This window comes from Rosa rugosa, chromosome 4, assembly GCF_958449725.1.
Source record: "Rosa rugosa chromosome 4, drRosRugo1.1, whole genome shotgun sequence".
NCBI classification, from domain to species: Eukaryota; Viridiplantae; Streptophyta; class Magnoliopsida; order Rosales; family Rosaceae; genus Rosa; species Rosa rugosa.
This window is the reverse complement of record NC_084823.1, coordinates 1,663,534-1,678,234: the sequence shown is the minus strand read 5'-3', so window position 1 is coordinate 1,678,234 and position 14,701 is coordinate 1,663,534. Positions and strand designations below refer to the sequence as shown.

General features: G+C 40.7%; 2 protein-coding genes and 1 long non-coding RNA gene across 3 annotated transcripts; 1 reads left to right on the top strand and 2 right to left on the bottom strand.

Moving 5' to 3' along the window:
* The first annotated feature begins 921 nt into the window (after positions 1 to 921).
* On the top strand, positions 922 to 3,917 carry LOC133706961 (uncharacterized). The gene is made up of 4 exons (XR_009844837.1): positions 922 to 1,076; positions 1,157 to 1,314; positions 2,484 to 3,036; positions 3,118 to 3,917. It is a non-coding gene; the product is annotated as an uncharacterized LOC133706961 (long non-coding RNA).
* A 259-nt stretch (positions 3,918 to 4,176) lies between these two features.
* Positions 4,177 to 4,722, bottom strand: LOC133742703 (uncharacterized). Its single transcript, XM_062170385.1, has one exon. The coding sequence runs from the start codon at positions 4,720 to 4,722 to the stop codon at positions 4,177 to 4,179; it is 546 nt and encodes a 181-aa protein (XP_062026369.1).
* Positions 4,723 to 11,655: 6,933 nt separating this feature from the next.
* On the bottom strand, positions 11,656 to 12,889 carry LOC133706938 (uncharacterized). The gene is made up of 3 exons (XM_062132490.1): positions 12,772 to 12,889; positions 12,496 to 12,652; positions 11,656 to 11,930 (listed from the first exon to the last, which is right to left on the bottom strand). Coding segments are annotated over exons 1-3 (246 nt in total). The 5' UTR covers positions 12,860 to 12,889; the 3' UTR covers positions 11,656 to 11,929.
* Between the last annotated feature and the right edge of the window lie 1,812 nt (positions 12,890 to 14,701).

The window sequence follows — 14,701 nt, the reverse complement described above, 5'->3', positions numbered from 1 at the left end:
TGCAATATTGAGTATCGATTGTGTTAACAAGAAGAAACTTCAGCAAAGTCCTCACCACGAGGCAGAAAGAATCCCACGACGAGGTTGGTGCTCTCCTCGTCTACAATCGCTTGATAGAAGTCAGGTCAAGGGACACCCCCGACGACCGCACCCGAACGGTGCTGGCACGCCCGCGCAAGAAAAGAGACTGTTGACCAGCTGCAGCAAAATTGGAGCCAAACACTAAGTATCAGCCAACAAACAAAACATATCACAGGAAAGCCAATTTGTAGCTCATGTTGCCAACACTTGAAAAACCTTAAGTTGGCCAATAAATGAGTGGCAAGTGGGAGCCAACACATGAAAAATCTCAAGGAAACCAACAAAGCTATTTTGGATGGATGAGCCAACTCATGAAAAGGTTCAAGTTAGCCAAAAAATTTTAAGTTTGCCAAAGTAAGGAGTAAGCCAACAAGAGAGTTCAAATTTTTAAGTCAGCCAACTTAAATGAAAGTTGGCAGCCAATTCAAAATGAAAGTTGGCAGCCAACTTCAAAGAAAGTTGGCCAACACTAAGGCCATGTTTGGTTGACTGGAAAGGAAAGGAATCACTTTCCTTTCCTTTGGGAAAGTGTTTCCGGAGGGGGGGGGGGGAGGGAACTAAATTCCTCCACTTTTTCCTTTGCTTTGGGAAAATGTTTCCCTTCCTTGGCTGTCCCCAAACGCAGGAAAGGAAAGTATTTCCTTTCCCAACACCCACTTTTCGGGAAACAAACATGGCCTAATAGCAAAAGCTCGGTCTGCCAACTACCCGTTTTCCTTTTCCTTTTTTTTTTTTTTTTTTTTTTTTTTTTTTTTTTTACGGGTTGGCTGGGTACCTGCACATGCATTCACTTTTCCCTTGAATCATTTTATCTCTTCATCTTCTCAGCTCCTCACAACCACATGCTCTTTTTCTCCGTTTTGACAGAAACACAAAGCTCTGCTACTGGAGGTCTTCAAACTCACAGATCCCGCCTTCAAATTCATCAAATCCTTCACCAAATGAACTGGGTATGGAGTCAGTAGGAGGCAAAACGGACTATCATCACACAAAAGGTAAGATTTTGACTTTTATATATGACATTGAAAACCAGAAAACCCAGATTTGGCGAATCTGATGAATATCTCTTATGCAGATTTCGAATTTGGCTTTGTGTAATCATCTCTCCCACTGTTCCAGAGTTGAAATCATGGCTGGGTTTCTTCTGATTTTGAGCAAATCCCATTTCATTAGAGCTGTTTGGATGCTGGGTGTCCCTTGATTGCTCACTGCGCGTGGTTCAACAAACTGCAGGTACGATATGTACTCCTTTTTGAATTGTGAGTTCATAATTGAAGATGAATAGTGCAGTCATTCATTACTAGAAGCCACCTTCTTTGGAGCTAATTATGGCTTTATACGTTTGTGCTCTCTGTTCAAATTCCCAGACTTGCATTAGTCAAAAAGAAAATTCTGACCTTATCATTCAAGACCCACTAACTCTTCCATATGTAATTAAATGCATTTCCTCACGCCCAATTATGGGCTAGCTATTTATGTAATTAATTATGGTGTTCTGCACTTGTGTTCTCAATTTCCCAGAAATCTGAAGCACATAAACAAGTTCATGACTGCAATTAAGATTGCATCGACCCACAACAGCTTGTTCATAATTGCTTTAGCTCAATATGTTTAATCAATCTCCAATTATATGTCCTGCAATTATATGAGACCCACCATGTAATTAAATGTGCCGCAATTCCTTTCAAATCCCCAGATTTAATTTAATGGAATTGTTTGAATTATGGGCTCATCCACCCATTTCGTGCCTATGTGCAACTTTCTCTCTCTTCCATGCATGGTTTTGCAATTTGCACATACATATATTAATGTTTGTTGACTTCTCATGCATGATTCAGTAGACTATCAAAGTGTACTCACAATTTGCTAGTTTGAATTTAATTCCCAATGGGCCCAATTCGTGGCACATAGCTTTAGCCATGTATGAAGTTGAAATTTGCTTACACACTTGAACAATGCGTATGACTATTTCTTGCACTTTGATTTGATTGCCTTTGTCATCACTTGTATAAATGGTTTGAAAAGTCAAACAAAGTGAAATTTGTGTTGATGTTCTTATTTTCTGTAAGACCAGAATGATCTTATAATCATGCATTTGAAAATCATATATGGCAGCAGGACCATAAAGTCAATCAATGATTAATTTACTATATGTTAAACACCAAATGCACAATCATGGATGCACGCATATTTCTCGATAAATATTTATCCAGAGGATTTTATATTGTTAATATTTTTTTTATTTTTTTATATCGAGAATGTCTTGGCTCATATGCATGTAATATGCCTTTGCCCCCCCCCCCCAAAGTTTCATAGTTTTCGGCGAATAGCACCGAATAACTAGAAACTTGATGTGCACCAATAAACATGATGTGCTAATCTTGATTCTCTCAATCGTGTAGGAGTGGGACAACCAAGCAATGGCTTCGAAAGAGATCGGAAAAGACAATGACGAAGGCAAACAGAAAAGTATTATCAGACGCTCATTTGCATTCGCGGAAGCATTAAGTCAAGCCACTGAAAAGAATGCCGCAGCATTCATGAATAGGGTAACACAACGAGTCCCAGGTGAAGGTGGCGTACGTCAACTTGGTCCAAGTTTCCATAGTGATATACCGTCCGATGTGGAGAAAGTGTTGAGCAAGCATGAAGTAGATGATTCTAGTTACTTCAGCGAAGGAAAAGCATGGGGAGCATGGTCACAAAACCGGGAAAATGGCTTAGTGAAACGGCCAATTGGATTTCGTGGGTCGAACGAGTGAGAAAGATGGCCAACCAGTTAGTGACGAACCTGTGGGGGAGATAGTGTCTTCTAAAAGAATGGCCGAAAGGGAAGTTGTGACAATGACTGTGGAGAAGGAGACACGTGTACTCACTCAAACTTCAACGCAAGCCAGTACTCCCTTGTCAGTAACCTAGTCGCTTAGTGAGAAATTGGTGTCGGCTAACGAGCCGGTAAGTATGCACCAAACTTGTTTTGTGATTACTTCCTTTCTATTTTGCTGAAAAACTGATTGGTAGTAGCTGACATTGTAGGAAGGGTTTGAAGCCGAACTCTAAGCTTTCATGAGGGCATTTTCGGCCGATGCGCTAACCCAACCAGAATGCTGCTCGGCCATTTCACAGTTACCCACCTCTCAATCGACGTCAAGGGAGGAAATTGATGGGCTCCGAAGGTGGTAAATGAAACTTTATCTCAGCCATTGAAAGAGTTTGTAGAAACAGGTCAACTACCAAAAGTGAAAGTGGTCATGGATGTGTTACTTGGAGCCAGATACTTTTCTCCTTCCAAGGGAAACCTCATTGGTGAGAAGCTAGAGGTGTTGGCCCAACAAATATCTGGTGTAGCTGGTGCGTACCAAGAAATAGAAGAAATGAGACAACAAACATTGGCTTGTGAGCAAATGAAGAAAGCCCTGGTTCCCGAGTTTGGGTGGTGTATGGAGCAAAAATGGGTTATGGAGTCTCTTAAAGGCAAGATAAATGAGTTGGAAAGACAATTGGCGTCCTTGAAACAAGAGAGACAAGAAGTGGGGGAAAAGCTTCTTCAAAGGAGTAAGCAGTGTTTCGAAAGCCAAAGACAACTGAAAAAGCTAGAGGCCGAATTGAAAAATTCCGAGCCTAAGTGTGTGCAACTTGAGAGTGACCTTCGGGACACTGGTTTTACCTTAGGAGCTCTTAAAGCTTTATTAGCCGAGTAATGATGATTTATGTATGTGGCTCTTTTGTCGGCCATTGGCCGGTTTTGTAAACATTTGAAACTTCTAGGCCGATGAAAAACGAATTATTTACTTGTCAGTAACTGGTCATAAACCTTATTGTGTCATGTATCAATAATAATTTGTAGTAGTAAGTACAAGTGGAGCATAATGGTCAAGCAAACAAACTGATAAAAATAATACTCTTGTTGTCTTAACTGCATCGGCCAAAATCAAGACGGCCTAAACATATACACATTATAAGCTAGTGGCCGACTTGGTCACACCATTACTCAGTAGCTCGTGCTTCCCACATTGTGGGATAATATTTCTTTAGGTACTGGCCATTAATAGGCATTGCGTGTCGTTTGCCATCTTTATCCCGTAAATGATATGCTCATTTTCCGAGAACTTTGTCAATAATAAACGGGCCCTCCCAATTTGGTGACCATTTTCCAAATCTGGGATCCTTCGTGCCGATGGGTAACACTGCTTTCCAAACTAACTCGTATTCCCCAAAACTCTTGTATCTGGTCTTTTTATTGTAAGCACGAGCGACAACCTTCTTTTGAGCTTGAAGTCGATCATATGCATCCAGTCGTGCCTGGTCAAGATCCTCTAGTTCTTGTAGCATTGCCTGACTATATTCGTCGGCCGTGAGATTGTTTTGCATTGCGACTCTCAATGATCTGACTGTCATTTCCATTGGTAACATTGCGTTATGTCCATAAGTCAGAGCAAAGGGAGTTGTCCCTGTAGCCAAGCATTTGGAGGTCCGATAAGCCCTTAAAGTTTCTGACAAAAGATTGTGCCAATCACGTAAATTTTCCTGAATCATCTTTTCCACAATTTGGATGAGGACCTTGTTTGTAGCTTCAGCCTGTCCATTAGCCTGAGCATAATAGGGTGTCGACTGCTGCATTGTAATCTTATACTCGGCCATCCGTTCTATGACGGTTTCTGCTATGAACACTGATCCTCGATCAGTGGTTATAGTTTATGGAATACTGAAGCGATGAATGATGTTCTGCTCAATGAATCTGATTACCTCGGCACTACTTATGGAGGTAAATGGAACGGCCTCAACCCATTTTGTAAAGTAATCTGTGGCTACCAGAATCCATCTGTGTTGTTTGGAAGATGGGGGAGAAATTTGGCCAATTATATCCATTGCCCAGCCCCGAAAAGGCCATAGCTTTACTATTGGATTCATGGGGAAAGCTAGAACTCTCTGAATGGACCCGTGAAGTTGGCATGGAGCACAGCCTCGAGCATACTCAATACAGTCTTTAAGAATAGTTGGCCAATAGTAGCCATGTCTACGAATTAACCACCGCATTTTTATCCCAGCCTGGTGTGCTCCGCAAATACCCTCATGAACTTCAGCCATTACGAGCTGGGCATCTTCAGAGCCAAGGCAACGAAAGAAGGAGGTTATCATCAGGACTTTTCCTTAACAATTCACCATTTTTAATAGTGAACTTGCTAGACAACATTCTGATTTTTCGACTCCCGCCGCCATCAGTTTTCATCAGAAGGTGTTGGATTATGTAAAATCTCCAATCACCCAATGACACGTCAAGCTCAAAAACATCGTCTGGCATACCTCTCTCGGCCAAAGATGGCAACAATTTTCTCTCAATTGTGATGATTTTGTTAGTCTGGCCTTCCGGAATGTTGACATCAGAAGCAATTTGAGCCATTTCATTCGCTTCGCGATTGAGTTCTCGCGGCAGATGGTGAAATTCCACATCATGAAAACAACTACGCAGTTGTTGTGCTGCGACATAATAAGTGGCCAGCGAGAGATTTGAACATCTAAAAACCTGAAGCATTTGATTGATGACTAGCAGTGAGTCCCCAAACACCTTAACTCGTGTTGCTCCAAGCTCTTCCAATACTTTTAGGCCAATTATTAAGGCTTCATATTCAGCCTGATTATTTGTGCAGTTAAAGTCTAGTTTGAAGGCAAATTGATGCTTTTGGCCGGTTGAGATTCAATCACTATCCCTGCTCCAGCGGAGTCACTAGTGCTTAAGCCATCAAAATATAGTAGCCAAGGCTCGTGATACATCTGGCTGACTTGTGCAGTATCTATTTCAACAGAAGGGTGGTCGGCGAGAAATTGAGCCAATGCCTGGCCTTTGACTGACTTTTGAGCCACGTATTTGAAAGTAAATTCAGAAAGTGCCATTGTCCATTTTCCAATTCGGCCTTTGATGATCGGCCGAGTCAGCATGTATTTAATTAAATCCATTTGTGAAATTATGTGAATGACTGATGGTAACATATAATGTCGTAATTTAATCGCCGAAAAGTATAACACGAGGCACAACTTTTCAATCGGCGAATATCTTATCTCAACAGGTGTGAGGATTCTGCTCAAATAATGGATGGCCTGTTCCTTTCCTTGATCATTGTCTTGAGCCAACATGCTCCCAATAGAGTCAGCTGTGGCTGCGATATAAAGCTTCAACAGCTTTCCTTTTTGTGGAGGTACTAACATTGGGGGTTGTGTTAGATACTTTTTGAGTTCGTCGAAAGCTTTTTGGTATTCTGGCTCCCACTTGTATTCATCTCCAATTTTCAACTTAAGTAGAGAAGAGAATGGCTGAAGTTTACCGGCCAAGTTAGAGATGAATCGTCTAAGAAACTTAACTTGACCAAGGAATTATTGTAGCTGTTTTTTGTTAGAAGGAGCGGGTGCGTCGATAATGGCTGTAACCTTATTTTTGTCGACCTCAATGCCCCGTTGGTGAATGAGAAAAACTAGAAAATTCCCCACTGATACTCGGAAAACACACTTCTTGGGGTTCATTTTAAGTTTATGTTTTCGCATACGTTTGAATGTTTGCTCAAGATCGGCTAGATGTCCCGATCGGGTTTTTGATTTAATAACTACATCATCTATGTACACCTCCACAGTTTTGCCAATTAAATCGTGAAAAATGGCGTTCATGGCCCTTTGGTAAGTTGCTCCGGCATTCTTTAAACCGAAAGGCATCACTACCCACTAAAAGGTTCCAAAAAAGCCTGGGCACCTGAAGGCGGTTTTATGTATATCCTCTTCGGCTACAAATATTTGATTATAGCCGGCATGACTATCCATGAAAGATAATATTTCATGTTTGGCCGCTCCATCAATTAAGAGATCGGCCATTGGCATAGGATACTCGTTTTTTGGAGTTGCCAAATTCAAGTTTCTGAAGTCAACGCATACTCTCATTTTGCCATTTTTCTTTCTTACAGGTACAGCGTTAGAAACTCATTGCACATATCTAGCAGGTCTAATAAATTTAGCATGTAACAATGTTTCAATTTCCTCTTTCATTCCAATTTGTACCTCGGTGGAACATCGCTGAGGAGCTTGTTTGTAAGGTTTACAATCATCTCTAAGAGGCAATACATGTTCTACTAAATTTCTATCGAGCCCAGGCATTTCATGGTACTCCCATGCAAAACAATCCTTGTATTCTCGTAATAATGCCTCCATCGCCGTTCGCAGTTTTGGTTCGAGGAGTCTACTGATAGAGATCAGCCGAGGGTTATCCTCATCTCCCAAGTTAATTTGGTCTACGGGATCTTGAGTTTCGGCTTCAGTATCTTCTAATTCGACCAGGGCTGGGCCGATATCTTCTAACTGTAATTCTTCTTCTTGTTGTTCTGTAATATATTCCATCAAGCTGATGGCCGAGTTAGACTTGGTAGTCCTGTCGGCCCAATAGGCTAGCAAACATCCTAAAATAGATCGGATTGCGGCCTTTGTTTCTAGAGACCTTGGGTCTCTAGACATTGATATTGTCTTTGAAGAGGTCAACCAAGGTTGGACGCTCTGCGTCTTGCAAAACATCCTCACCTCCTAGGTTGACAATTTTCTGGGCCGTAACTTGGGTAGGTCGACCATTGCTATCTCGTCCACTGAAAGTGAAATAACCAATGTCATTCTCGTAGAACCTTGCTTCCACTACATTGGTGGATGCCTGGAATGGGTTATTGTCTGCTGGAATAACTTCAATTTTGTCTCCATGCCAGAAGATTAATACTTGATGCAGGGAAGAAGGTACACACAAGTTCTGGTGAATCCAATCGCGGCCAAGCAATGCATTGTAATGAGCAGATGAATCGACCATGAAGAAAGCTGTCATGTTTGTCTTTTCTCCCACGGTGACATCGAGTAGGAGGATACCTCTTGGCCTACTCTTACCTCCAGAGAAGTTGCTCACTACAATGTCTGAAGGGAGCAAATCGGATTCAGTTCTGCGTAATTTCTTCATGACGGCTGTAGGTAACACATTAACTGCTGCACCATTGTCCACCAAAATTTTCGTTATTGGATATCCCTCTATGTAAGCCAGGATGTATAACAGCTTCAAATGTTGAGCCATTTTGGCCGTTGGTTTTGTGAGTACCACACGGCCTTCCTCATCCTTCAACTGGGCATCAACTTCATCAATCTCAAATCGAGGATGTTGATCGGCAACAAAGTCGCCGATTAGTTCATTTGACTGACCTGGTTGAGCTTTCAGTTCTGAAGGTAGAACATAAACCATGTTGATGTCCATTGTATTACCTTCTCCGTTCCCAAAGGCGGCCTCGCCCTTGTAAAATGGGGATAAAGTTTCTATGTCAAAAGCTGTGTCGTCCCCTATGTTGTAATCGATTCCAGTTTCATTATCATAGTCACCTTGTTCCTCCTCTTCCTCATAATCGACTTCCTCATCACCCTCATCTCCAAAATCGTCCTGCTTGCCATTGTTCGTGGCAGCACCTTCTACCATTTCCTCATCCTTCAACTGCTGACTGAGACTGTTAACGTAGAAGGTGCCAAGTTAACGTACCACGCATGTGCAGGGCCGGTCAATGAGTTTTCAAACCACTTCAGCTTCAAGTCATCATCTCTAGAGTGTTCGGCACACCGTGCTGTGAATCGAGAAATATGTGCTATAGTTGATTGGTAATCATCTCCACTGAAGAGAGGAAAGTCAGGAAATTTGAATCCCCTCGGATAATCTCTGTTTTCAACCCTTTCCGGATATGGTTTGGTGTATCTTGGCTTGGCCGTTCTTCTAGGAGCCGACACTACAGTTTCTTCACAGATTCTCCTAATTTCTTCGACTGTCAACCCATTCCTAGGTGGATTTTGTCCTCCTAAACCGTTGTTGTTATTTATCGGCTGTTGCACATAATTATTAGCCATTCCAAATTGGGGTTGAGCTTGAAACGACTGTCCACCAATAGGAAACTGAGCCTGTGGCTGTGGAACGTAAGCATGAGCTTGCTGCCATGGAGGTTGAAGTGCTTGGTTGAGTTGGCCTTGTTGATTTTGTATCAGCAAGGTTTGCAAAGTGTTCTGACCATTTACCATAGCCGCCATTATTTGGTTCAGTTGCTCAAGAGACGTTTGCAATCCTTCGATTGATCGGTTAGTATTCTCACCCAAAACAGTAGCTAACTGATCTACCAACGTTCTATTGTTGATTTCTCCTCGGGCAGCGAGTTCATTCGTCTGCAATTTAAAAACCTCATTCAATGCTTTATACATATACTCGGCTGACACTACGGCCGGTTCTAAATAATCAGCTTCCACAGTATCTCTAACTCTACCATCTCGTGCTGCATATATGATAGCACCGAGAGTGGTTGCACTATTTGAGGCACTCTGAAAAGCATTAAGTGGTGAGCCTCTACATGAACTTTCAGTAGATTGCCTGGCCAAGGCTGCTTCAGCGGCCGCTCGTCTCATGTCTTCTTGCCTTGCAGCGGCGTCGGCTGCCGCTGCTTGTGTAGCCTCCTGTCTTGCGGCTAGTTCGGCTGCTGCAGTCTTTGCTGCTTCTTGAGCTCTACGTTCATCGGCTGATTGCTTTGCCGATGAAGAGTTTGAAGTCCCATTCCCACTTGACTCAAGTGACATTCTGATTGGAGTAAGATCGAGCTTCGGCCATGATGGACAAAAACTTGAATTATGTCCAGACTCTCCGCACTGAAGACACTTCTTTCCCCTGTTTACACTGTATGGGTTGTCTTGTTTTTGTTGTCCAACCTCTTTCCCTTGCATTCAACCTTACTAAGAAAATAGTAATCTGACGTCCCACTGGGCGTGCCAAAAGATGTTGCCTCTGAAAATCACCTCGGCTTATATAGCCGAGAGATCAAGAAACAAATGTCCTTCTCGATGAATAGAATGTGGAGCGTGCCAGCACACGGCCAGAAGGCCAAGTGTTCAACTGTAGGTGTAGTAAATGTAGATCTGACTTATCAAGCAATTGTTAGCCGAGGAAGGAACTTATTCTCGGCTGATAGTTCGATGCCTCTAGTTTAAGGACTTGGTGGCTGAAGGTCGGGTGAGTCAGGTGTGGTTGTGAGAGTGTGAGTGAATACGAATTGTCTGGTCACAGGGTTTAAGTCAATTGGATTCAAGTAATAACATGTAACTGTGAAGGTAAACTCGTAACGAATGAAATCTTCAAGATTAATAGCTTTTATGCGACTACGAACAGTAAATAGCATGATCAAACAAGTAAAGCATAAAGACAATAAGGAGCAAACAATAAAACTGAAATCTTAAACGACTAAAAATTATTAACTATTGTTTGAAAGAAAACAAAGAGAACAATTCAAAATCGATACTAGGCTACAAGGAAAGTAAAGTAACTAAGATTGTAACTAGCAGAGCAAACTAACTAAGGAACAGACGGAAATTCTACCTAAGTAAAAGATAAGACGAAAGCAAGAAAAGCTTGATGGCTTGAGTTTCTGGAGTTGTGTGTGTGTGTCTTCTGTCGATGCTTCTACTTATATTGGCTGCTTTGTGACTTGAATTGATCTCTTGGCTCTTTGAAGTTGAGTGGAATTCGGCCTCCTCTTGGCTCAGTGTCTCTATCTTGATTTGGCTCCAATACTTATCGTCGGCTGACTTGACGCTGGATTTCATCTTGATCGGCTCTGATGGTTGTCATCAAGGGCTGTAATTAATTTCGAAGTAAACTATCTTGGATCAAAATCTCCGTATTGGCTAACGAACTTCAATTCGACTGAAACACTAACTTGATCAAATTCCTTCTTTATCACTTATCGGCCTTGATCTGTCAATCGGCTGCTATCTTTCCAAGTTGTTGAGTCCAAGTTGGAAACTGACTTAAGTGATTTGAGAAATTGGCCAATGGGCTTTCAGTTAATAAATTTCTCTCAAATTGATAACTACGGACCGGCGGATAACTAAAAGCCTAGCTTTTATTTGACTCAAATTGGACAAAACGAAGTGTCCAATTATCCATCGGCCAACATTTCTTGCTACCGGCCCAAATTACTTGTTGAGCGGCTCATTGTAATTAGAAGTCATTCAATAACCACGCACATTAGCTATGTCCAAGTGAACATGCAAATGTGGGTACAAACACAATTAGATTACAAATGAGAAGTATGTCATTGTAAGGAGTAAATCTCTAATTGATCTCTTTCCTGTAGGCATACCATTGATTTCAAATCCAAGTAAAGGAAAAAAACAAAAATGGTATTGTTTTCTATAGTCCACTTATCAAGATGGATCAAATTAACTTTCTACATTTGGGTTATAGCTACTTAGCTCGAATAGAGTAAGGTAAATCAATGAAATAGAATTAGGGTTGCTTCACGTATGTTGTCATAGAGTGATAGACTTGAAGTTAGAACGATAAATTCCAAGTTGTTAATTCTTTCTTCTTGACCCACTCCAAGGAATTTTTTTTGTTGCCATTTTACTTCGAGGAAGGATGAATCGCTCTCGGAAAGAATCTATTCATCCTCTAATTGGTGAAGATAGCTGTATATCCTTTCGAATTCAAGAAACTATTGAACACATCAACTTGTTTGATATCCTACACTGAAATTTGTAGATGGTTTCTTTGCAAGTAATACCCCAAATTTTGTTCTGAATTAGTGAATGTAATCCTTTTGGTCAAACGACTCAAAAATTTAAATCTATAAACAAGGAGCATAATCTGTTCAAATCAATCTATACTGCTATACACAAAGGAACATAATCTCCACCGTTCAAAAGAACCCTGGAAAGTGTGTCGTCGAATTCTTCCTTCCATCAAACAATGAACTTGCTGTCATGCATTCCCTTACCCTTCAATCACAAATGAATCTACGAACTTTGCTCTCCCTTCATTTCTGCAACACCATTGAACCCATAAATAGATTTCTCAAGCTACAAATCCCTATTTCTTGCATGAATGATTGAATAGGAATGCATGACTTGCAAGTATGATGAAACTGGATTATGAACCTTCATTGTAACCAAGCCCTTTCACATTTTGTCCTCAATGATAAATAAGCTCCCATATATTATGGATTCTAAATCAGAGTCTAAAAGTAATCCTACAGTGTCCTAAAATAACCTTCTTCTTTATGTTTGTAGAGAATCTCAATCTCATACAGAAAGTTATGAAAATGACACAATTATACAATGGGAATCCAACATCAACAACACATGACTATTCGACTATTCCAAATCCATATATGCAACTCCACTAAGTATTAGAACAAACTCAGAGCACCCAACTCAATTCTATCTTTGTTTTTCAATGCAATAGAACAAATGAAGAAACTTTAGCTACAAACTAAGAGTTCTCTAACACCAATTTCTGGGCTTGACCAATTTTATGTTTGTTTGCTTATCTCAGAGCAGCAACTCAAAACCCAAAAGAAAAGCATTAAACTTTGAAGTAAAGATTACCATTTAGAAGCTGAATTCTGGGTTTCCAATGTACTGTAAAACTTGGAAAATCGACCACGAGTTGCGGGTTTGGGATTGACGGGCTTCTTTTTCAACCCGAAAATCTCTTGAACAAGAGGAACATGAACCAAAACCAGCTTCCACGCCAAATACCAACCTGTAAATCCACGCCCAGAAATCACAAATTACTAGAATTCTCACAGACCCAGATCCTGAATTCAACTTCAGAACTCCCAAAACGAATTAAATGGTGAAAAAGGTTAGAGGAATAGTTACCGGAAGCAATGAACAAGACGACTAGTGCGATTGCGAAGAGAGGACGAAGAAGGAGAAGGGTGAGATAGTCCCAGGTAGAAAGAGACATCTCTAAAACAAGACGATCGAGCTCAACGAGTCTTCGATTGCTTTGGTGACTGCGGATGACTTGAAGTGAAAAGTACGCTTTCTACTTCTTGGGCCTGAAAGTGTAATTTGGGCTAGGAACCGATATTTACTTATTAAAAGACCCCCAAAACCAGAGAACGCGCCTCACGCGCGGGGAAAAAAAAACAGAGAGAGTGATAGGAGCATAAAATGCGACGAATTTATAGTTTAATCCTTTACACTTTTGCTTAGTTATTTTGTTAAAAAGATCAAGCTAACTTTGTTATTTTCTTAGGAGGTTTGTGGATCAACCATGGAAAAATAGGAGCTCAATTGTGGCAAGTTAAGGCTCAAATGTATAATACTGATGCAAAAGATGAAGGACAACCATTTATGTGGTCAGAAACAAGAAGGGAAGCTTGTGGAAAAATTCGTGCAAAACAGTTGCTGAGAAGCAAAATATGAAAACTGGAATCTGCCTTATTTTCTTCTATATTTGGACCCCATTTTGAAGATAGTTTGAGTGCACCATGGCAGCAATTCTTGACTACATGTGAAAACCAGATATTTCACTACAATAAAGCCAAATCAAGTGATCATAATAGTCAAGGATGAAGTCTGCAACGTTGCACAAAGTAGGCATCATGATCAGCTTTCCACCTTCAGTCTTATCTATGAAGCATATTGGAGCTGTCTTTTGGAGACTTTCTTGGAAAGTCTTTTGGAAGGTTATTGTTTAGACGTCAATAAATGATATCATAGGGCATTATAGGCCTAAGAAACGTTCAGAAAGATAGCTACAAGGTCGGTGTACAAGCCCATAAAATTGACCAGAAGATAAGGAAAATCTGGAATTTTCTGACAGACCTTATCTTGAAGGCTTTTCAAGGCTGCTTTTGGGCAGCAAGCTGAGGGGATTTTTAGAAGATCTTTATACACTCTTAAAGATCAACATCAAGGCTTGTATCTTGATAAAAATCACATTCAAAGCTGAAATGAAACCGAGTTAAAAGAAGGGCTAAAAAGGCAATCCTAAGTGAGGCAGATAAGGAAGTCACCTTCCTTATCTCTTGGCAGATTGTTTTGAGGCTTCTTGGGGATCCTTTGCTGAGTTATACACGTTTTATATGAGCTGTTAGCATGTTTTATATCAGCTGTAAAGGATCTACAAGTCAAAGAATTCAGCCTAAGAAGAGAAAATCAAATAGAACAAGTAAACAAGCTTGGCCTAATTGCAAGAGTGCCCTTGAAACTTGCAACTCCTACATAAAGGGGCCTCCTTCCATGTTTTATAAATAGAGTGACCAACCACATACACACCATATCACATAAAAGAAGAAGAAGAAGAAGCAAGACTGCAAAATCACACCAGAGACGATCGATCACTGTTTCTCAAAGATCGATCATTGATCGTATTTTTCCCAATTTCTGATTTTTGTTGTCTTCCTTTCTCATGAACTCCTTTGTGTTTTTGATTCCAATTATGTGTAACTAAATTTCCAGTAGCTAGGGAGCTGTTGAAGCCCCTAGACATGATCCATAACATACTTTGATTTTCGGTTTGTTTTCAATTAATAAAGTTGAGGTTTTGTTTACCAATTTCTCATTGATGAATTCTATGTTTGTATGCTTTGGAGGACTACTTAGTATGCATGCTAGGGTTCTAATACTTTGATTGTTTGATGCCTGGATCAATAGTTGGATTCCTCAAATTATCTAGAGAAGTAATTGGTAGTTTTCACTAGCAAGTAAACAAAACCCTAGGTTTAGCAAGGCTCTAAGTTATTTGCGATGCCTAGTGATTGCTCAAACTCTTTTCAAACTTAATGATCTCTGCATGTTT

Bases quoted from the DNA above. Each gene is read 5' to 3' on its own strand.
- LOC133742703 (XM_062170385.1), bottom strand. From the start codon at position 4,722: ATGGCCGAGTATAAGATTACAATGCAGCAGTCGACACCCTATTATGCT.
- LOC133706938 (XM_062132490.1), bottom strand. From the start codon at position 12,859: ATGTCTCTTTCTACCTGGGACTATCTCACCCTTCTCCTTCTTCGTCCT. The intron at 12,653-12,771 runs GTAACTATTCCT...GTGGATTTACAG, and splicing joins CGTCTTGTTCATTGCTTCCG to GTTGGTATTTGGCGTGGAAG.